The following is a 19,030-nucleotide window of genomic DNA, read 5'->3' on the forward strand; positions in this document are numbered from 1 at the left end:
TTGGGCCGAAGGGCCTGTTTCCACACTGCAAGGAATCTAATCTAATCTAAGTTAGTCCTGCTCTGCCATTCAGTAGGATCACGGCTGATCCAACATACCACACATCTATTTCCCTGCCCTTTCCCCATAACTCTTATTCCACTACAGATCAAGAATCTAATTATGTCAACCTTAAATATACATGAGGACAATGCTCCCACAGCTCTGTGACAAGCAGTTTCAACTGAGAGAAGAAATACCTCTTCATCCCAGTCTTAAATTGGCACCCATTTATTCTGAGACTATTCCCTCTGATCTCCCACTCTCCCTTGAGGGAAATGGCCTCTCAGCATTTACCCTGTCAAGCCCCTTAACAGTCCTATATGTTCCAAGGAGATCACCTCTCATTTTTCTAAACTCAGTTTAGCCTGTACTCGAAAGAGAGGCCCTCTATACAAGTGAACATTTACCAAACTGCCTTCAATTAAATGATACTTTTTTCCCTTAAATAAGGGGACTAAAACTACTCCACATGTGGTCTCACCAGCACCTTGTACACTTGAAATAAAACTTCCCTATTCTAATGCTCCAACCCCCTTGAAATAAGAACCAACATTCCATTCCATTTCACAGGGATCAGTATTAGGACTTTTCCTGTTTGTGGTGTACGTAAATGATTTAGACTTGAAACTAGGAGGGTTGATCAGTTAGTTTGCAGATGATATGAAAATTAAGGCAATAAGTAGTGAGGAGGATAGCCTTGGATTACAGCACAATATAGATGGACTGGTCAGATGAGCTGATCAGTGGGAAATGGAATTCAATCTGGACAAGTGTGAGGTGATGTACTTGGGCGGGGCAAACTAGGCAAGGGAATACATGATTAACAACCCTGAGAAACACAAAGAATCCGATGAACCTTGGTATGTATTTCCACCTGTCCCATAAGGTAGCAGGACAGGTAGATAAAGTGGTTAAGAAGGCATGTCATATATTCGCCTTTATTAGCCAATGCAGAGAGTTTAAGAGCAGGGAGGTTACCCTGTAACTATATAAAATGTTTATTAGGCCACAGTTTTAGTATTATGTGCAGCTCTCATTCTAGGAAAATTGCACTATAGCTGGTATACAAGTGATTTACCAGGATTGTTCCTGCGCTGAAGAGTTGCAGATTAGATAGGCTGTAGTTATTTCCTTGGACCAAAAGACTAAGTACAGAGTCATGATTGAGATAGAAGTGTAGCTGGGTAGAGAGAAATGAATATTTTTGCCCATGGTGGAGGAATCAATAATTGGGGCATAGATTTTACTGATTTTGATTTATTATAGTCAGGTATGTACCTAAGTACAGTGAAAAGCTTTGTTTACGAGCAATACAGCAAGATCATAGTAAGCAGATTTGATCAGGTGTACCCTAGAAACTCTGTAGGAAGCTAGGGAAGTGATTGCTGGGCCTCTTACTGAGCTATTTGTATCATTTATAGTCACAGGTGAGATGTCGGAAGACTGGAGGTTGGCAAACATGGTGCCAGTGTTTAAGAAAGGTGGTAAGGACAAGCCAGGGAACTAAGACCAGTGAGCCTGACCTCAGTAGTGGGCAAGTTGTTAGGGAGTCCTGAGTGACAGGATGTACATGTATTTGGAAAAGCAAGGACTAATTAGGGATAGTCAACATGGCTTTGTGCATGGGAAATCATTTTTTTGAGTCTTTTGATGAAGTAACAAAGAGGATTGATGCGGGCAAAACAGTGGACATAATCTATATGGATTCCTGATGAAGGGCTTATGCTCGAAACGTCGAATTCTCTATTCCTGAGATGCTGCCTGGCCTGCTGTGCTTTGACCAGCAACACATTTTCAGCTGTGATCTCCAGCATCTGCAGACCTCATTTTTTACCCCATAATCTATATGGACTTCAGTAAGACATTCGACAAGGTTCCCCAACTGACCATGAGGTCAGATCTCACGGAATACAGGGAGAATTAGCCATTTGGATACAGAACTGACTCAAAGGTAGAAGACAGAAGGTGGTGGTGGAGGGTTGTTTTTCAGACTGATTTGATCAGGTGTGACCTGTGACCTGTGGGGTGCCACAAGGATCGGTGCTGGGTCCTCTACTTTTTATCATTTATATAAATGATTTAGATGCAAAAATAAGAGGTATAGCTAGTGAGTCTGCAAATGACACCAAAATTGGAGGTGTAGTGGACAGCGAAGAAGGTTATCTCAGTTTACAACGGGATCTTGATCAGATGGGCCAATGGGCTGAGAAGTGGCAGATGGAGTTTAATTTAGCTAAATGCGAGGTGCTGCATTTTGGGAAAGCAATCTTTGCAGGACTTATACACTTAATGGTAAGATCTTAGGGAGTGTTGCTAAACAAAGAGACCTTGGAATGCAGATTCATAGCTCCTTGAAAGTGGAGTCGCAGGTAGTTAGGATAATGAAAAAGGTGTTTGGTATGCTTTCCTTTATTGGTCAGAGTATTGAGTACAGGAGTTGGGAGGTCATTTGAGGCTATACAGAGCATTGGTTAGGCCATTGTTGGAATATTGCATGCAATTCTGGTCTCCTTCCTGTTGGAAAGCTGTTGTGAAGCTTGAAAGAGTTCAGAAAAGATTTACAAGGATTATGCCAGGGTTGGAGGATTTGAGGTATGGGGAGAGGTTGAATAGGCTTGGGTGCTTTTCCCTGGAGCTTTAGAGGCTGAGTGGTGTCCTCATAAAGGTTAACAAAATCATGAGGGGCATGGATAAATCGGCAAAGTCTTTTCCCTGGGGTCGGGGGGATTCAGAACTAAAGGGCGTTGCTTTAGGGTGAGAGGGGAAAGATATAAAAGAGACCTAATGGGCAACTTTTTCATGCAGAGGGTGGTATGTATACGAAATGAGCTGCCAGAGGAAGTGGTGGAGGCTAGTACAATTGCAACATTTAAAAGGCGTCTGAATGGTTATATGAATAGGAAGGGTTTGGAGGGACATGGGCCAGGTGCTGGCAGGTGGGACTAAATTGGGTTGGGATATCTGGTCGGCATGGACAAGCTGGACCGACGGGTCTGTTTCCGTTCTGTGCATTTCTATGACTCTATGATCTAAGCAAAGACATACAGATTGTAGGGTGCTTAGGCAGAGTGTGACATACAGATTACAAGATCAACATTATTTCAGTTAGAGAGTCCATTTATCAGTCGAATAACGGTGGGGAAGAAGCTGTTCTTGAATATGTGCATGTGTTCAAGCTTCTGTATCTTTTGCCTGACTGAAGAGATTGCAGGAGAGCATTACTGGATGAGAATCTTTAACGTTGGTAGCCTTCCTGTGACAATGAGAAGCGTAGAGGGAGTTGGAATGGAAGGATGGCTTCCAATACAGTCTGGGCAGCACACACAACCTTCTGTAGTTTCTTACAGTCCTAGATAGAGCAGTCGCCGTACCAGGCCATTATGCACCCACATGGTATGCTTTCTGTGGTGCATCACAAAAACTGGTGAAGGTCCTTATGGACATGTCACATTTCCTAAGCTGCCTGAGGAAGAGGCGGCATTGTTGTGCCTTCTTCGCCATCACATCAATGTGGGAAGTTCGGGATAGGTTGTTGGTTATCATCACTATGAGGAACTTTACACTGTCAGCCTCATCTCCGTTGATGTAGGTGGAGGTGTGGTCTCCTTTTTTTTCTGAAGCCAATCATCAGTTCTTTTGTTTTGCTGAGAGAGTGATTGTTATCAGTGCACCATGACAACAAGCCCTCTATCTCCTCTCAGTATTCTGACTCATCGTTGTTTGATATCCATCCTACCACAGTGGTGTCATCAGTAAAATTGTAGATGGTATTCATTCAGGATTTGTCTTCACAGTCATAGGTGTATCAGGAGTGCAGTAGACAGCTGAGAATGTATCCTTGGAGGGCAACTGTGTAATGGTTTATCGTGAAAGAGGTGTAGTTGTTTATCTTCATTGATTGCAGTTTGTGGATAAGGAAGCTGAGGAGTAGACCTGAGACTTAGGTCTGAGTTTTGAGATCAGTCTTGAAGGGATTATGGTGTTGAAGGCGGAGCTGTAGTCAATGACTGGGCATCTGACATAGGTGTCCTTATTGTCCAGATGTTCCAGGGATGAGTGCAAAGTTCCTGTTACTTCGGTAGGCAAATTGTAAGCAGGCTGGGAGGCTCGAGTTGATGTGAGCCATGACCAACCTCTCAAAGTACTTCATGATTATAGAGGTCAGAACCACTGGGCGGTAGTCATTAAGGCACATTGCATGTGCTTTCTTTGACTTTCTAAGATTTAAGGTAAGAAGCAGGACGTTCAGAGAGGATGTGAGGAATTTCTTTTCACCTAGATGATGGTGAGAATCTGGAACTCATTGTGTACGAGGGTGGTAGAGTTAGAAAACCTTATAACATTTCAAAAGTATTTAGATGTGCATTTGTGATGCCAAGGTATATAAGACTATGGACTGAGTTCTGGAAAATAAGATTATTTGATCGGCCAAAGGACCTTTTTCTGTGGCTGTGGACCTCTATGAATCAAGGTATTCCACTGGCTTATCAATTTCTGACTCATTATTCAGTAACAAACAGCACTCATGCTGCAAATCACTAACATCAAATGCCATTTTGAAGGATCTGAGAAAGACAAATGTCACCAATACTGGTTTATTTATTAAGATTGCCTGCAGAATGTCAAAGGAGACAAATAAGAGGCTAGAACAACACAATAAGCCAGGCAGCATCAGGAGGTAGAGAAATCAATGTTTTGGATATAACCTTGCTTCACGAATGGAGGTGAGGGTAGGGAGAGCTGCAGATAAAAAGGGGAGGGGAGGGGTGGGGAACAGGACAGAATGGTGAGGTGGTGATAGGTGAATACAGGTGGTGGGTACAACCTGGTTGGTCGATAGAATGAATCCGATTTGTAGCTGGAAGGAAGGGTCAATAGGTGGAATGGAGAGGAGAAAGCAGGGCTGGAAAGGGATTTGGGAGATGGATAGAAATTGGAGAAACTCAATGTTGAGTCTTCCGGACTGAAAAGCTGCCCAGGCAGAAGATAAGGTGTTGTTCCACCAATTTGCAGTCTAATTCACTGTGGCAATGGAAGTCGCCAAGGATGAACATCTCTAACAGAAAGTGGGAAGGAGAATTGAAATGGGCGATGACTGGGAGGTCAGGCTGGCCCTAACGGGCCCTGCTGAGATGTTCAGCGAAACATTTCTTTAGTTTATGTTTGGTCTCACCAATGTAGAGGAGACCACATTGGGAGCACCAGATGCAGTAAACTAGGTTGGAGGACATGTAGCTGAACCTCTATTCCACCTGTAAGGACAGTTTGGGGCCCTGGATGGAGGTGGGGAAGGTGGTGTGCCAGTATGCATTTTTTGCGGTTGTAGGGGAAGGTACGGGTGGTGGGGTGATGGTGGGGAGTGTGTGTGAATCAAAGAGTGGCGAAGGGAATGGTCCTTGTGGAATGCACTGAGTTGGGGAGAGGAAGACATTCTGCTGGTGGGGTCTATTTGGAGTTGGCGGAAGTGTTTGAGGATGATATGTTGGGTGGAGTAGAAGACTTGTCCTCAGAGTTAGGAATTGTGTGATTCTACATTATAGAGTCTTAATTCATGGTTTGGAAACCCCTATTGTAGGGAGAGGATGGATTCATTGATGATGGAGCAGGGGTTTGACCTAGAAACCTAAGGCATTTGATTCAGTCTTACTGATGTTTATTTGAATTTGATTATAGTATTAATTCCTCCCAAGAAATGGACAGGGCAACCAGGCATTAAATTACGAAATTTTATAAATGAGGTTTGGATGTGGTGGGGTGGGGACAAGCAGGAGGCTGCAGGAAAAATGTACAATACTAAGCATCATTGTTTCTTTTATCCTTCAGGCCTCCACAATATAAAACGATTACTTTGGACAGAGGTGCTGATGGGCTGGGCTTTAGTATTGTTGGTGGATATGGCAGTCCACATGGAGACCTTCCTATTTATGTGAAGACAGTATTTGTGAAGGTAATGAAACAGCGAAGATGTCTGAATTTTGAAACTCTTGCCAATTGTATGTATGCCTGTATTACAGTTTCAGAGCATGTTTATTTAATTCAGTTCATCATTAAACCATCATGAAGCATAGATCACAATTTCAACTGCAGCAAGAGATGAGTTCAGGTACAGGCAGGGGGTTAAAGTCTTCAAAGTGACATTTAGCAATAAACCTGACAGTAGCCCCCCACCATCTTGGTTTAGTCAAGGCAGGTTTGCAGGCAAACAGCAAATCTCTGTGGAGCTGTCAGTTGGAAAGAAATTGACCCAGCATTGTGACTGTGACAGCCAGCAATTACTTCATCCTCCAGTGGAACTGAACAGCTGCAACTACACCTGACTGAGAGGCTGATGTAAGAGAGTGCCTTCTTTCACTAAAAGATAATTGCCAATGTCTTGGAAGTCACTTTGCCTGTCTTCAGTCACTTCAGACTATTCCTGATATCACCCTTCACTGCAGCGCTTATGCAGCTCTGCCTTGGACCCCTGAGAAGCTAACTGAGCAGAAACAGCACCAGGAGCATCACCGGCTGCAATGCCAATTGCCATCTCCTCAATTTGATTCCACTCCACAGGATAGAGAGGAGGAACAGGGCTCCAGCTTAACAGAAGCAAGATCCCAACAGGGTGTACAGGCAGAAGTGATTTGGAGATGCCAGTCATGGACTGGGGTATACAAGGTTAAATATCACACAACACCAGATTATAGTTCAACAGGTTTACTCGGAGAACTGCTCCTTCATCAGGTGATTGTGGAGAATACAATTGTAAGACAAAGAATTAATAGCAAAAGTTTACAGAGTGATGTAATTGAAATTATGTATTGAAAAAGACTCAGATTGTTTGTTAAGTCTCATCTTTTAGAATGACCATGTTGGTTTCAGTTCTTTCATATGTAAATCACAAAACATATTTTAAAAGTTACCTTCTCAAGTGCACTTTAACAATTGGTGTCATGTTGGCCAGATAAGCTATCGAACGTGTTAATTCCCTGGGAGGCTCTCTGTGCCACAATGGTCCGGCTGATTCTAATCTAAAAAACAAATTTACAGAATCTCTCATGGATTCATGCAGTTTTTGAGCAAAGTAAAATGTAATTCTGCAAGTACAAATTCACCCCACAAACTTATATGTGTATGTGTGCATATGGGAGGGTGAGGTGGGGTGGGATGGTTATGAGTGTCTGTGAGAGGGTGTGTGTATGTGTGAGAGTATAAAGGGGTTTAAGTCTGTGAGAGGGTGTGTGTGGGAGTGATGTATGAGTGTATGAGGGACAGTGTGTGTGTGTGTCTGTCTGTCTGTTTCTGTGTACAATGCAGTGGGGGTCACCTGTAGTGTGACAGGAACCCAAGGTCCCAGTTGAGGCCATCCCCATGGGTACCAAACTTGGCTGTCAGCCTCTCTCGGCTACTTTGCATTCTTGCCTGTCCCAAAGTCTGCCTTGGAGGACAGCCACCCGAAGGTCCAAGGTCGAATGTCCCAGACCACTGAAGTGTTCTCCGACTGGGAGGGAACACTCCTGTTTGTTGTTTGTTCTGCGGTATCCATTCATCCGTTGCCATAGCCTCTGTTTGGTCTTGCCAATGTACCATGCCTCAGGGTATCCTTGCCTGCAGCGTATGAGCTAGACAACGTTGGGCTGAGTCGCACGAGCACCTGCCACGTACATGGTGGGAGGTGTCCCCACGTGCAATGGGGGTATCCATGTTCACACTCTGACATGTCTTGCAGTGTCTATCGTGACAAAGTTGTATGGTATTGTCCTGAAAGCCGAGCAGTTTGCTACGAACAATGATCTGTTTAAGGTTTGGTGGCTGTTTAAAGGTGAGAAGTGGAGATGTAGGGAAGGTCTTGGCGAGGTGCTCTTCCTCATTGATAATGTGTTGCAAGGTACGAAGAACATGGCATAATTTTTCAGCAGTTTTACAGCTGTTACCGACAGGGTACCCTTCGTTGTCCAGTAGTTCCTGGGATGTGAGGGACCACATTCCTGTTACTCACTTAATGGCCTATTTTATTGAAGAGGCTGACCTCTTATCCCCTGCCCATCATTGGCAAATATGTCCTCACTTCAGTTGCAGAGATCCTGCAACAGGACCTCCAAATCAAACACTAGAGCAAGGCATTTCAGAGGCAGCTGACTTAAATTTCTAGAGCAGTGATTGAGATCAAGGTTAGCTTGATTCTGTTGGTAGTGATGGCTGGTGAAGGAAATCAACCAGGAATTCCATTGCTATTTCAGTCGAGTTAACGGTTCAGTGGGCAGCACGGTGGCACAGTGGTTAGCACTGCTGTCTCACAGCGCCTGAGACCCGGGTTCAATTCCCGACTCAAGCGACTGACTGCGTGGAGTTTGCACGTTCTCCCTGTGTCTGCGTGGGTTTCCTCCGAGTGCTCCGGTTTCCTCCCACAGTCCAAAGATGCAGATCAGGTGAATTGGCCATGCTAAATTGCCCATAGTGTTAGGTAAGGAGTAAATGTAGTGGTATGGGTGGGTTGTGCTTCGGCAGGTCGGTGTGGACTTGTTGGGCCGAAGGGCCTGTTTCCGCACTGTAAGTAATCTAATCTAATCTAAAACTTAAAGGTATAGTTTACGAGGGGAACTGAAGATGGACCATGATAATGCCCTGTAGTTTCAAATCGCTTGTCAGCACTCACTGTTGGGCACAGATTTGGTGACTAAATATGTGACAATGCTACTAAAGTAATCTAGCACTATGAAACCATATTTGCAGAAGTTTGATTCTTAATTACATTTGGCAACATGCTGTTTGAATATATTATAGAAATTGTGCAAAATCGGATGTAATTTGAAAGAGAGAAGGCAAAATCAGATGTAATAGTGTTACAGTTAAATAAAGGCAATTACGAGGGCATGAGAGAGGAATTGACTGGAAGCAAAATCGACTGGAAGCAAAACCTAGTGGGGAAGACAGTAGTGCAACAATGGCAGCGTTTTCTGGGTGTAATTGAGGACACAGTAGAGAGGTTCATCCCAAAAAAAAGATAGATCATCGGGGGTGGGGGGAATTAGACAGCCATGGCTGACAAAGGAAGTCTGGAAATGTATTATAGAAAAAGAGAGAGGCTATAAAGTGTCCAAGAGCACTGGGAAATCAGAAGATTGGGAAGACTACAAAACAAATACAGCAAAACAAAGAGAGAAATAAGGAAGGAGAGGATCAAATATGAAAGTAAGCTAGCCAGTAATATTAGAAATGATAGTAAAATTTTTTTCAATGTATAAGAAACAAACGAGAGGCAAGAGTAGAAATTGGGCCACTCCAAATTGACACAGGAAGGCGAGTGGTAGATGGTAGATAAGGAAATAGCTGAAGAACTTAATAAATACTTTGTCAGTCTTCACAGTGGAAGACATGAGTAATATCCCAGCATTTAAGGAGAATCAGAGGACAGAGTTGAGTATGGTGGCCATTACAAAAGAGAAAGTGCAAGGGCGGCACGGTGGCTCAGTGGTTAGCACTGCTGCCTCACAGCACCGGGATGCCAGGTTCGATTCTAGCCTTGAGCGACTGTCTGTGTGGAGTTTGCATATTCTCCCCATGTCTGCGTGGGTTTCCTCCGGGTGCTCCGGTTTCCTCCCACAGTCCAAAGATGTGCAGGTCAGGTGAATTGGCCATGCTAAATTGCCCATAGTCAGAGAGAAATGGGTCTGGGTGGGTTACTCTTCGGAGGGTCTGTGAGGACTTGTTGGGCCGAAAGGCCTGTTTCCATGCTGTAGGGAATCTAAAAGCTGATAAATCTCCTGATAAAGCTACATCCTAGAGATCTGAGGGAGGTGACTGAAGGAATAGGCGTTGGTTGTAATCTTTCAAAAATCACTGGAGTCAGGGAAAGCCTGGAAAATTGCTGTTGTAAACCCCTTGTTCAAGAAAGGATCAAGACAAAAGATGGAAAATTGTAGGCTGATTAGCCTAACCTCGGTTATGGGTAAAATTCTAGAATCCATCGTTAAGCATGGATTTAGTAAGGGGAGGTTGTGCCTGACAAACTTGTTAGAATTCTTTGAAGAGGTAACAAGTAGGTTAGGCCAGGGAAACCCAATGGATGTTATCTACTTAAACTTCCAAAAGGCCTTTGATAAGGTGTCACACAGGAGGCTGCTGAGTAAGCTGAGGGCCCATGGTGTTCGAGGTGAGCAGGTTTCAGTGTTGGGGCCGCAGCTGTTCACTTTATATAATAATGACCTGGATGAAGGGTCTGGAGGTATTCTAGCGAAGTTCGGCAATGATATGAAGCTGGGCAGACAGGCAGGTAGTTCTGAGGAGGTGGGTAGGCTGCAGAAAGATTTAGACAGTGTAGGAGAGTGGTCCAAGGAATGGCTGATGAAGTTCAGTGTGAGCAAATGCTAGGTCTTGCACTTTGGAAAAAAGAATACAGGCACGGACTATTTCCTAAGCTAAGAGAAAATTCATAAAGCCAAAGTACAAAGGGATTCGGGAGTGCTCAGCCAGAATTCTCTAAAGATTGACTGGCAGGTCAGGTCTGTGGTTAAGAAAGCAAATGTAATGTTACCATCTATCTCAAGGGGGTTGGAATGTAAAAGCTGCGATGTGCTACTGAGACTTTATAAAGCTCTGATTAGGCCCCATTTAGAATACTGAGTCCAGTTTTGAGGCCCCACACCTCCAGAAGGACATACTGGCACTGGGGCGTGTCCAACGGAGATTCACACATATGATCCCTGGAATGGTAGGCCTAACATATGATGAATGGCTGAAGATCCTGGGATTGTATTCATTGGAGTTTAGAAAGTTGAGGGAAGATCCATTAGAAACTTACAAGATAATGCATGGCTTAGAAATGGTCGATGATGGGAATTTGATTCCTTCAGGTGGTGATACCAGGACCCATGGGCACAGCCTTAGAATTAGAGGGGGTCAATTTAGAACGGAAATGAGGAGACGTTTCTTCAGCCAGAGAGTGGTGGGCCTGTGGAATTCATTACCGTAGAGCGCAATGGAGGCCAGCATGTTAATGTTCTTCAAGGCAGGGATTGATAAATTCTTAATCTCGTAAGAATTTAAGGGATACGGGGAGAGTGCGGGTAAATGGGATCAAAATGCCCATCAGCCATGATTGAATAGCGGAGTGGACTCAATGGGCCGAATGGCCTTACTTCCATTCCTTTGTCTTATGGTCTTAACTTGTGAAGTATGAATTTTCATACAACTGCAGGAACCAAAATTAAGCTATATACAGCAAAAATCATTCAGTTGCCATGTTATTATTAGTGTACTATCACTGTTAAATCTAAAGATGTTGTAATGTTTAGGGGGCAGCTGCTGAAGATGGACGACTGAAACGTGGAGATCAAATAATCGCTGTCAATGGACAAAGCCTTGAGGGTGTGACACATGAAGAAGCTGTTGGTATCCTGAAGCGCACAAAGGGAACTGTTACATTAACGGTACTTTCCTAATGTATATTGTTCTAGATGAAAACACTAAAGCTTAATATGACTCTTTCTTTGGACATTTCTGATGAGAACTGAAATGCATTAATGCATACATACATATAAATTAGGAGCAGAGGTAATTATCCATTATTGTGAAAATAAAATGTTTTAAGTAATATCAAGAAAATTTTCAGTATAAGAAAGTGAGCTGCAAAATTAAAGAAATGTAAACGCATTAACAGACTGCCATAGTATTTCCATGTTCAGGATTTGAATTTTAGAAGCTTTTGATTGGTCACAGCATAGTCTATAGTACTTATTTTCAGATGCAACATTATTTTAACTTCATTTTCAAATTTTATATACTTGCCCATTTTAGGCATGTAACTAGTTCCAGAATTACTGTGTAACTTCTATTATTTTCTGCTTTTAAATAGTCACCAAACATTTTCCAGTTGAACAGCTGATTGGTAGTTTAATAAAGTTTGATTACTTTGATCAATTTCAATAAAACAGTAAATGCTACATGTCACAAATTAACTGCTTTAGATTTTTGCATTTTGAAACTCGTTGACTGTGTTTTTCTGTGAAAATCCATGTTATCTTGGAATAGATTAATATGATGCAAATTAAAAATTGTTTGATAAGTGTTTCCTGAATAGAGTTCTTAAATCACACATCCATTATTCTGCATTATTGTTATCAAACAAATGCAGCAGTGGAAGTAAGGCTCTTGAAATATCAAAAACAGATGACATGATCGTAGGATTGCATGCAAAGTTAAGCTGATTCAGCCATGGTTACCTTAGTCTAGATTAGAGTGGTGCTGGAAAAGCACAGCAGGTCAGGCAACATGTGAGCAGCAGGAAAATCGACGTTTCAGGCAAAACCTCTTTATCAGGAGTGAAGGCAGGAAACCTCCAGGATGGAGAGATAAATGGGAGGGGGTGGGGCTGGGGAGAAGGTAGCCAAGTGTATAATAGGTGGATAGAGGTGGGGATGAAGGTGATAGGTCAGAGAGGAGGATGGAGCGGATAGGTGGGAAGGAGGATTGGCAGGTAAGACAGGTCATGAGGATGGCGCTGAGCTGGAAGGCTGGAACTGGGGTAAGATGGGGGTAGGGGAAATGAGGAAACTGGTGAAGTCCAAATTGATGCCCTGGGGTTGAAGTGTTCAAAGGCGGAAGATGAGGCATTCTTCCTCCAAGCATCGGGTGGTGAGGAAATGGTGGTGGAGGAGGCCCAGGACCTGCATGTCTTCGGCAGAGTGGGAGGGGGAGTTGCAATGTTGGGCCACGGGCCGGTGGGGTTGAATTGGTGCGGGTGCCCCAGAGATGTTCCCTAAAGCACTCTCATTTCCCCTTCCCCCCAGCTTACCCCATTCCAAACTTCCAGCTCAGCACTATCCTCATGACCTGTCCTACCTGCTCCACCCTCCTCTCCAACCTATCACCTTCATCCCCACCTCGATCCATCTATTGTACTCTTGGCTACCTTCGCCCCAGCCCCACCCTCCTCCCATTTATCTCTCCACCCCAGAGGCTTCCTGCCTTCATTCCTTATGAAGGGCTTTTGCCCGAAACGTCGATTTTCCTGCACCTCGGATGCTGCCTGACCTGCTGTGCCTTTCCAGCACCACTCTAATCTACACTCTGATCTCCAGCATCTGCAGTCCTCACTTTTGCATGGTTACCTTAGTGCTATGTCAGAAAATGGCAATGGTTCATTGTCTTTCATTGCAAAGTGACTGAAAAGTAATTTCATCAAATGGTCAAGTTGCTACGGTAGGCTCCTGCACCTTGACTAATTAATATTAATGAGGCCTAAACTCAATTTCAGGCTGCCTTGGACCTCCTATTTTTCAAGTGCATATTACATCTATGTCATTTCCTTCAACACAAAAGAGTGTGCTCATAAGCTTATACCCGTCTGACTGTTCTGAAAGTAATCACAACATTGTCCACTGAACAGCCATTGTTCACAGAGCAAGATCCCATAAACAGCATTAAACATTGTGATTAACATTTTTTTGAGGAAAGGGTAAAAATGATCTGAAATAAGCTATGTGCAATGCATTTTGGCTGAATATTTTAACAGTGATCAGTTGAATGTACCTGTTTCTGAATTCTTGGAAATGTAAGGGGTAACAATTCTTAAGCCAAAGTCTACTGCTTTCAAGGAAATCCAATAACTGGCACAATGTGTTAAAATTGCTCTAAACTAGACAGTTCAGCATAGAAAGTAATTTCACCTACAAGAGGTGGATTATTAGCTTTACAAGTTATAAGATAGTCTGGCATAGTGAATCACATGCCCTTTATAAATTGTTCTTCACCGGTTGTCATTTCTTTCACTTCAGTGGAATGAAACACATGCAGGTTCCTTAAAAGGTATCTGTTTTGCGAATTTACACTAAGCAGATGAAGGAGAAAATCCAGTCTTTTTATCTTAACAGTATTACAGCTCAACTTAAATGTTTGGGTTAGAATTGTGTATTTAACTCTATAAAGACCTAAAAGTAAATGTTATAGCTCTGTTTACAACTATTTGATCAGTGTTCTTGGATAAGTGAACAGTACTGTTCTTTTGGGTTAGCAATACTAATTTTAACAAAACAATTAAACTACACTAGTCAGTACATTGTTCAGCTGAACTCAAAGCAATTTTAGAATATTTTGCTTTTATATGCTCTGAAATGTATCTATTTTGACTTTAATGTACAGATATTCTTCTGTTAATAACTATGGGTAATTGTAAAAACTTTGTTTTTAGCATTTGTAAACCAACACACATTTTAATAAACATGTTCTAAACATCCAGCTTTTACTTGATTACTTCTTTCATTTATTTTAAATGTAGAAACCAGAAATTACCTGTGACAAATATAGTATCAATATTTTTAAAACATAATATGTTGATGTAAGCCCATTAAAAACTTCACTGGAGGAAAAATAGAAAGCCATTCGGTTCTTCTGCTCTGCTCTCATCAGTTTTTAAACTTTCCTTGCACCAACCTATTTGCCTATTTGCTCCTGTTGAGTACTCAAAAGATTACAGTTCACATCCATTCTTAGACTCATTCGGCTCCTAAAGCTTTAGGGTGTTGATGTATCATCCACAAAATGAATTAACTTTGGCATTCACTGTCACTTGCTATGTAAACAAATACAACAGCCAGATTGCATTTGGAGATTCTAAAACTGCAATGTGACAAACATAGAAATTGTCCTTTGAGCCCTGTTGACCCATTCAATATGATCGTGGCTGATAATCGAACTGAGTATCCTATTCCCACATCTCCCCGTACCCTTTGATCATTGTAGCCCTAAGAACTACATCTAATTCCTTCTTGAAAACATTCAATGCATTGGCTTCAACTTTCTGTGGCAGAGAATACCAGGTATCCAAAGACTATGACCCCTGATTGTAGATTCCCTTCTCATTAGAACATTCATCCTGCATTTTCTGTGACTAGCCATGTTATAATTTTATAGGTTTCTATGGGATACCTCTTTATTCTTCAAAGCTCTAGTGGATATAGCCCTAACCAATCCAGCTCATTTTCATATGTCAATCGTGCCATCCCAGGAATCAGTCTGGTAAATCTCTGTTACATTCCCTCTATAGCGAGAACATCCTCAGACAAGGAGACTTAGACTGCAGGCACAATGATATCAAAATAACAAGCATGTCTGGCATTAACAGAGGAATTGCCAAATGACCAAACTCCAGGAACTGTGTTTTGGTGTTATTATGTCTACAGCAAGAGCACAGATTCTGAAGAATAAGAACGAATTTAATTCGTAAATCCCTTGAAATGCCATGAATAATATTTTCATTCCAAGACACCTTTATAGAACCATAATGGATGCATCTTTCTATTGAAAGTACTCGATGATTTTAAGTATTGAAACAAGATGTGACAAAATGGTATCCATGGTTTAAAAAAAGGTTGTATGCACATTAAACACTCAATGTAGGAAAAAGAAACACAAACCTCTGTTCTGCTGTCGTCACTTTGTTTCACATATCCACTTGGTCCTCCTTCCATTCAATTTGAGGAAAGAAAGCCAGAAACATTTCTCCTGGAAGTCCCAAAGTGGTGAGCTGCCAGAGGAAGTGGTGGAGGCTGGTACAATTGCAACATTTAAAAGGCATTTGGATGGGTATATAAATAGGAAGGGTTTGGAGGGATATGGGCCGGGTGCTGGCAGGTGGGACTAGATTGGGTTGGGATACATGGTCAGCATGGACGGATTGGACCGAAGGATCTGTTTCCATGCTGTACATCTCTGTGACTCTATGATGCCTTTAAGCAACATTCGTGTGGCACATTCCCTTCGACTGAATGTGTGTCCACCTACAAGTTTAAGAGAGTTTCATTAACTATGACGTCAAAAATGGTAGCTTCTGCATGAAATCAGTATTCAGCACTCTGAAACTATAGTCCACCCATTGCATCTTTGTGGCACACATACAACACACTTGTGTTTGTCCTCTTTGAAGATTTTGAAGTTCCAGTTTTCAGTAGCATTGACATAAATAGTGCTGTGAGTTCAAGGTTCATCCCTACTGAATCTGAGATCTGCAGATTGCCAGCACTTTAAAATTAATTAACTTTTTAATCTAATATTAGTATTGCTGTAAAAAAAGACATGCTGTCAAAACTTTTTGCCTTGATCAGGGCAGAATCACAAGAACACCAATTCTCAGTTGCCATCACTACTTTGTGGCAAGAATGATCTGATTGCAAAAATAAATTTGAGAGGTTTGTTAGGGCAGATGCTGAATCATAGAAACCACACAGTGTGGAAGCAGGCCATTCAGCCCATCGAGTCCACACTGAATTTCCAAAGAGCATCCCACTCAGACCCACCTTGCTACTCTATCCCTGTAACCCTACATTTTCCATGGCTAATCCACCTTCCCTGCGTAACACTGGATACTATAGGGAATTTAGCATGACCAATTCCACCTAACCTTGAAGGATGCTGCGTCGTCTTGATCTAGAGCTAAGGGAAATTGCTTAAAGATAAGGGGTATTCCATTTAAGATGGTGCATTTGGAGAAATTTCTTCTCCGATTATCTCTTTCCCTAGGAAGCCAGATCATTGAATATAACCAAGTTTGGTTTACATTGATTTCTGATCTATAAGAGACTTTGAGGTTATGGAAGAGAATAGCAAGAAAATAGCATTTAGACCACAGTTAGATCAGCCATGACGATGAGTGACAGAGCAGACTTGGGATCAAATAGCCTACTCCTGTTTCTAGGTTTTATGTTGTATCATGGCTAAATGTGCCACGGCGTAGGCCATGACTTCAAAGTAGTTAATGATGAGCTCAAAGTTATGGATCAAGCCCTGTGGCAAGTCGGAGTTTGTCTCCTAAATGAGCAAAAGGAACAACAAACTCTGTCACAGACCTGCCAATGCATCAAATACCTCTGTGCTTACCCACCAACATTCCCCTTAATAGCATCCAAACAAAATCTTCACTTGAGTCTCTGAATCAGAGAGATGTTTTGATAGCTGAAAGTTGGTGATCAGGTTGTGGTATAGGATAATAGAGCAATGTGTAGATGTCGTCACTTGGATCAGGACAGATAGACAACCCATTATCCAAGATCCCGAAATCCGAAAAGCTCCAAAATCCAAAAGCATTTTCGTGATGTTTTTATCTCATTAACAAAGTTGTTTGGCATGCAAACAGTTAACCCAACTCCACACCCACTCGATGCATGTCACTCAGATGCAATGTGGGTGGGCGTGGCCCAGCACTGGCAGGCCTCAGTTCTGTCTTCGGGCTCATAGTACTCTCAGTGAGGCTGCTGTTCAGTGAGATCTTTATAAATTTCACTGTCAAACTGTCACTTAATCTGAAATTTGAAAAATTCCGAATTCCAAAAACCTGGTGGTCCCCAGTGTTTCGGATATAGGATTGTTTACCTGTATTTCCCAACTTGACTATCCTGTCATTGAATTTTTTTTGCAGTCACTTCCTCAAGAGCCAGCCTCTGGCAATTGACCCCATTCTCTTTAAATGCATCTGTTAAGAACTTTTGGCTCTTTGTGGAAATGATGCTTACCTCAATCTCTTCCATAGAGCTTCATTACATCAGAGGAACTGGGTGGCTTCTCTATTGCTCCATTTGCACTTCTCTTCCTTCCAGCAAAATAGTCTGCTTGGAACTGTTGTGTTTGCCTGAATGCAATGCTCCCTTTGACATGGACACAGGTAAATTGTGTGTCATTTCAATCATGCATCATGTTCATGGGTCCTCTGTGGAACTTGGTTCTTGTCAGTAGCCCATTCTGGACTGGGCTGCACCATGATTTTTTTTTAAATGTTGCCTGCCTCTGCTTGACTGGATTTGGAGTATTTAGACAAATTTACCATAAACACAACCCAAAAATGGCCCAAATGCAAATTTTTAGTCTGCTGTCAGTTTGATTAACAAACTCTAATCAAATTAATTCAGCATCCCTACCTGACAACATGGTCTTCTAAACAATCAATGAGTCTTTGCACTAGATGGCAGTCTTGCGTAAACTAACAATTTTGAATTTAAAGAACTTGAATTCAGTTTTTTCCCCAATTAACTTGTAATTGTGGTCCTTGAATCACTGTTCAGAATTTATACACAAGGTCTGTCTGCATCCAATCTATTATTTTAAATCATACATTATGTCATAGCATGAGTTAATCTGAAACAACAACTTGATAATTTAGAAACCAGGAGATAAATTTTCATCTTTAGTGTTCCTGGTGAATGTCGTCATGAAACAATAGCACATCAGCGATTAAAGCATTTATATCAGTTATTTTAAATTTATTAGACTGCAGACAAATTACATAGACACAGAAAACATGCATATAGACTCCTTGATTCACCTGGTACATTATCCCCGACCATTAAAAAGTGGTTCCATTCATAAAATTTAAATTAATTCTCTCAAGCTTGAAAAAATACATCAAGTCTAATGATACTTGAACACTTCATATGCAGATATTTCAAAGAGTCATTAACTAATTATTATTAAAGGATTGTTTAAAAAATGAAAATGTTGGGTATACCCAACAGGTCTGGCAGCATCTAGAGATAGAGCCAAGGTTAACAACTTGTCCTTGCTGATTTACAACTAGCTGGCGTCGCAACATTCACGCAAGCATCACTCCCATTTCTTTCTTTAAGTGTAATAGTTCTTAATTTGTCACTTCAGCCCTTTTAGATGCAGATTTCATTTCAATACTTGCCCTATTACCAACTCCGTTACACCAGGTTCCCTTTTGCCATTTAATCACTTCTGTTTTCCATGCTATTAACTGGTTTCACTTCTGTCATTTCCTTCCTCCACTCCATTGCTGCCTCCATGGTAGCACAAAATCTGAATAAGGTCTAAACTTTTCTGATTCTGGCAAAATATCATTGCCTTGAATCATTAATTTTATCTCTCACTCCAGTTGTTATAACAGCAAGTGAGTATTTATAGTATTTCTTCCTCTTATTTCAGATTTTCAGCATCCACAGTAGTATTTTACTGTCAATGAACAAATTATCACATAAATTTGTAAAATGTTTGAACATCAATC

The 19,030-nt window shown here is 41.8% G+C and overlaps 1 protein-coding gene across 1 annotated transcript in view; it reads left to right on the top strand.

Annotated features, from left to right (window-relative positions):
• The window catches only part of LOC132824441 (multiple PDZ domain protein), a 381,408-nt gene extending 369,732 nt beyond the window's left edge, over window positions 1–11,676 (top strand). Inside the window, exons 50-51 of the mRNA XM_060838941.1 lie at window positions 5,866–5,989; window positions 11,316–11,676. Coding sequence (XP_060694924.1) covers window positions 5,866–5,989; window positions 11,316–11,462 — 271 coding nt within the window. The 3' untranslated portion in view covers window positions 11,463–11,676. The remainder of the gene's footprint in view (window positions 1–5,865; window positions 5,990–11,315) is intronic.
• Window positions 11,677–19,030: the final 7,354 nt, after the last annotated feature.

Source organism: Hemiscyllium ocellatum, chromosome 2, assembly GCF_020745735.1.
Source record: "Hemiscyllium ocellatum isolate sHemOce1 chromosome 2, sHemOce1.pat.X.cur, whole genome shotgun sequence".
NCBI lineage: Eukaryota > Metazoa > Chordata > Chondrichthyes > Orectolobiformes > Hemiscylliidae > Hemiscyllium > Hemiscyllium ocellatum.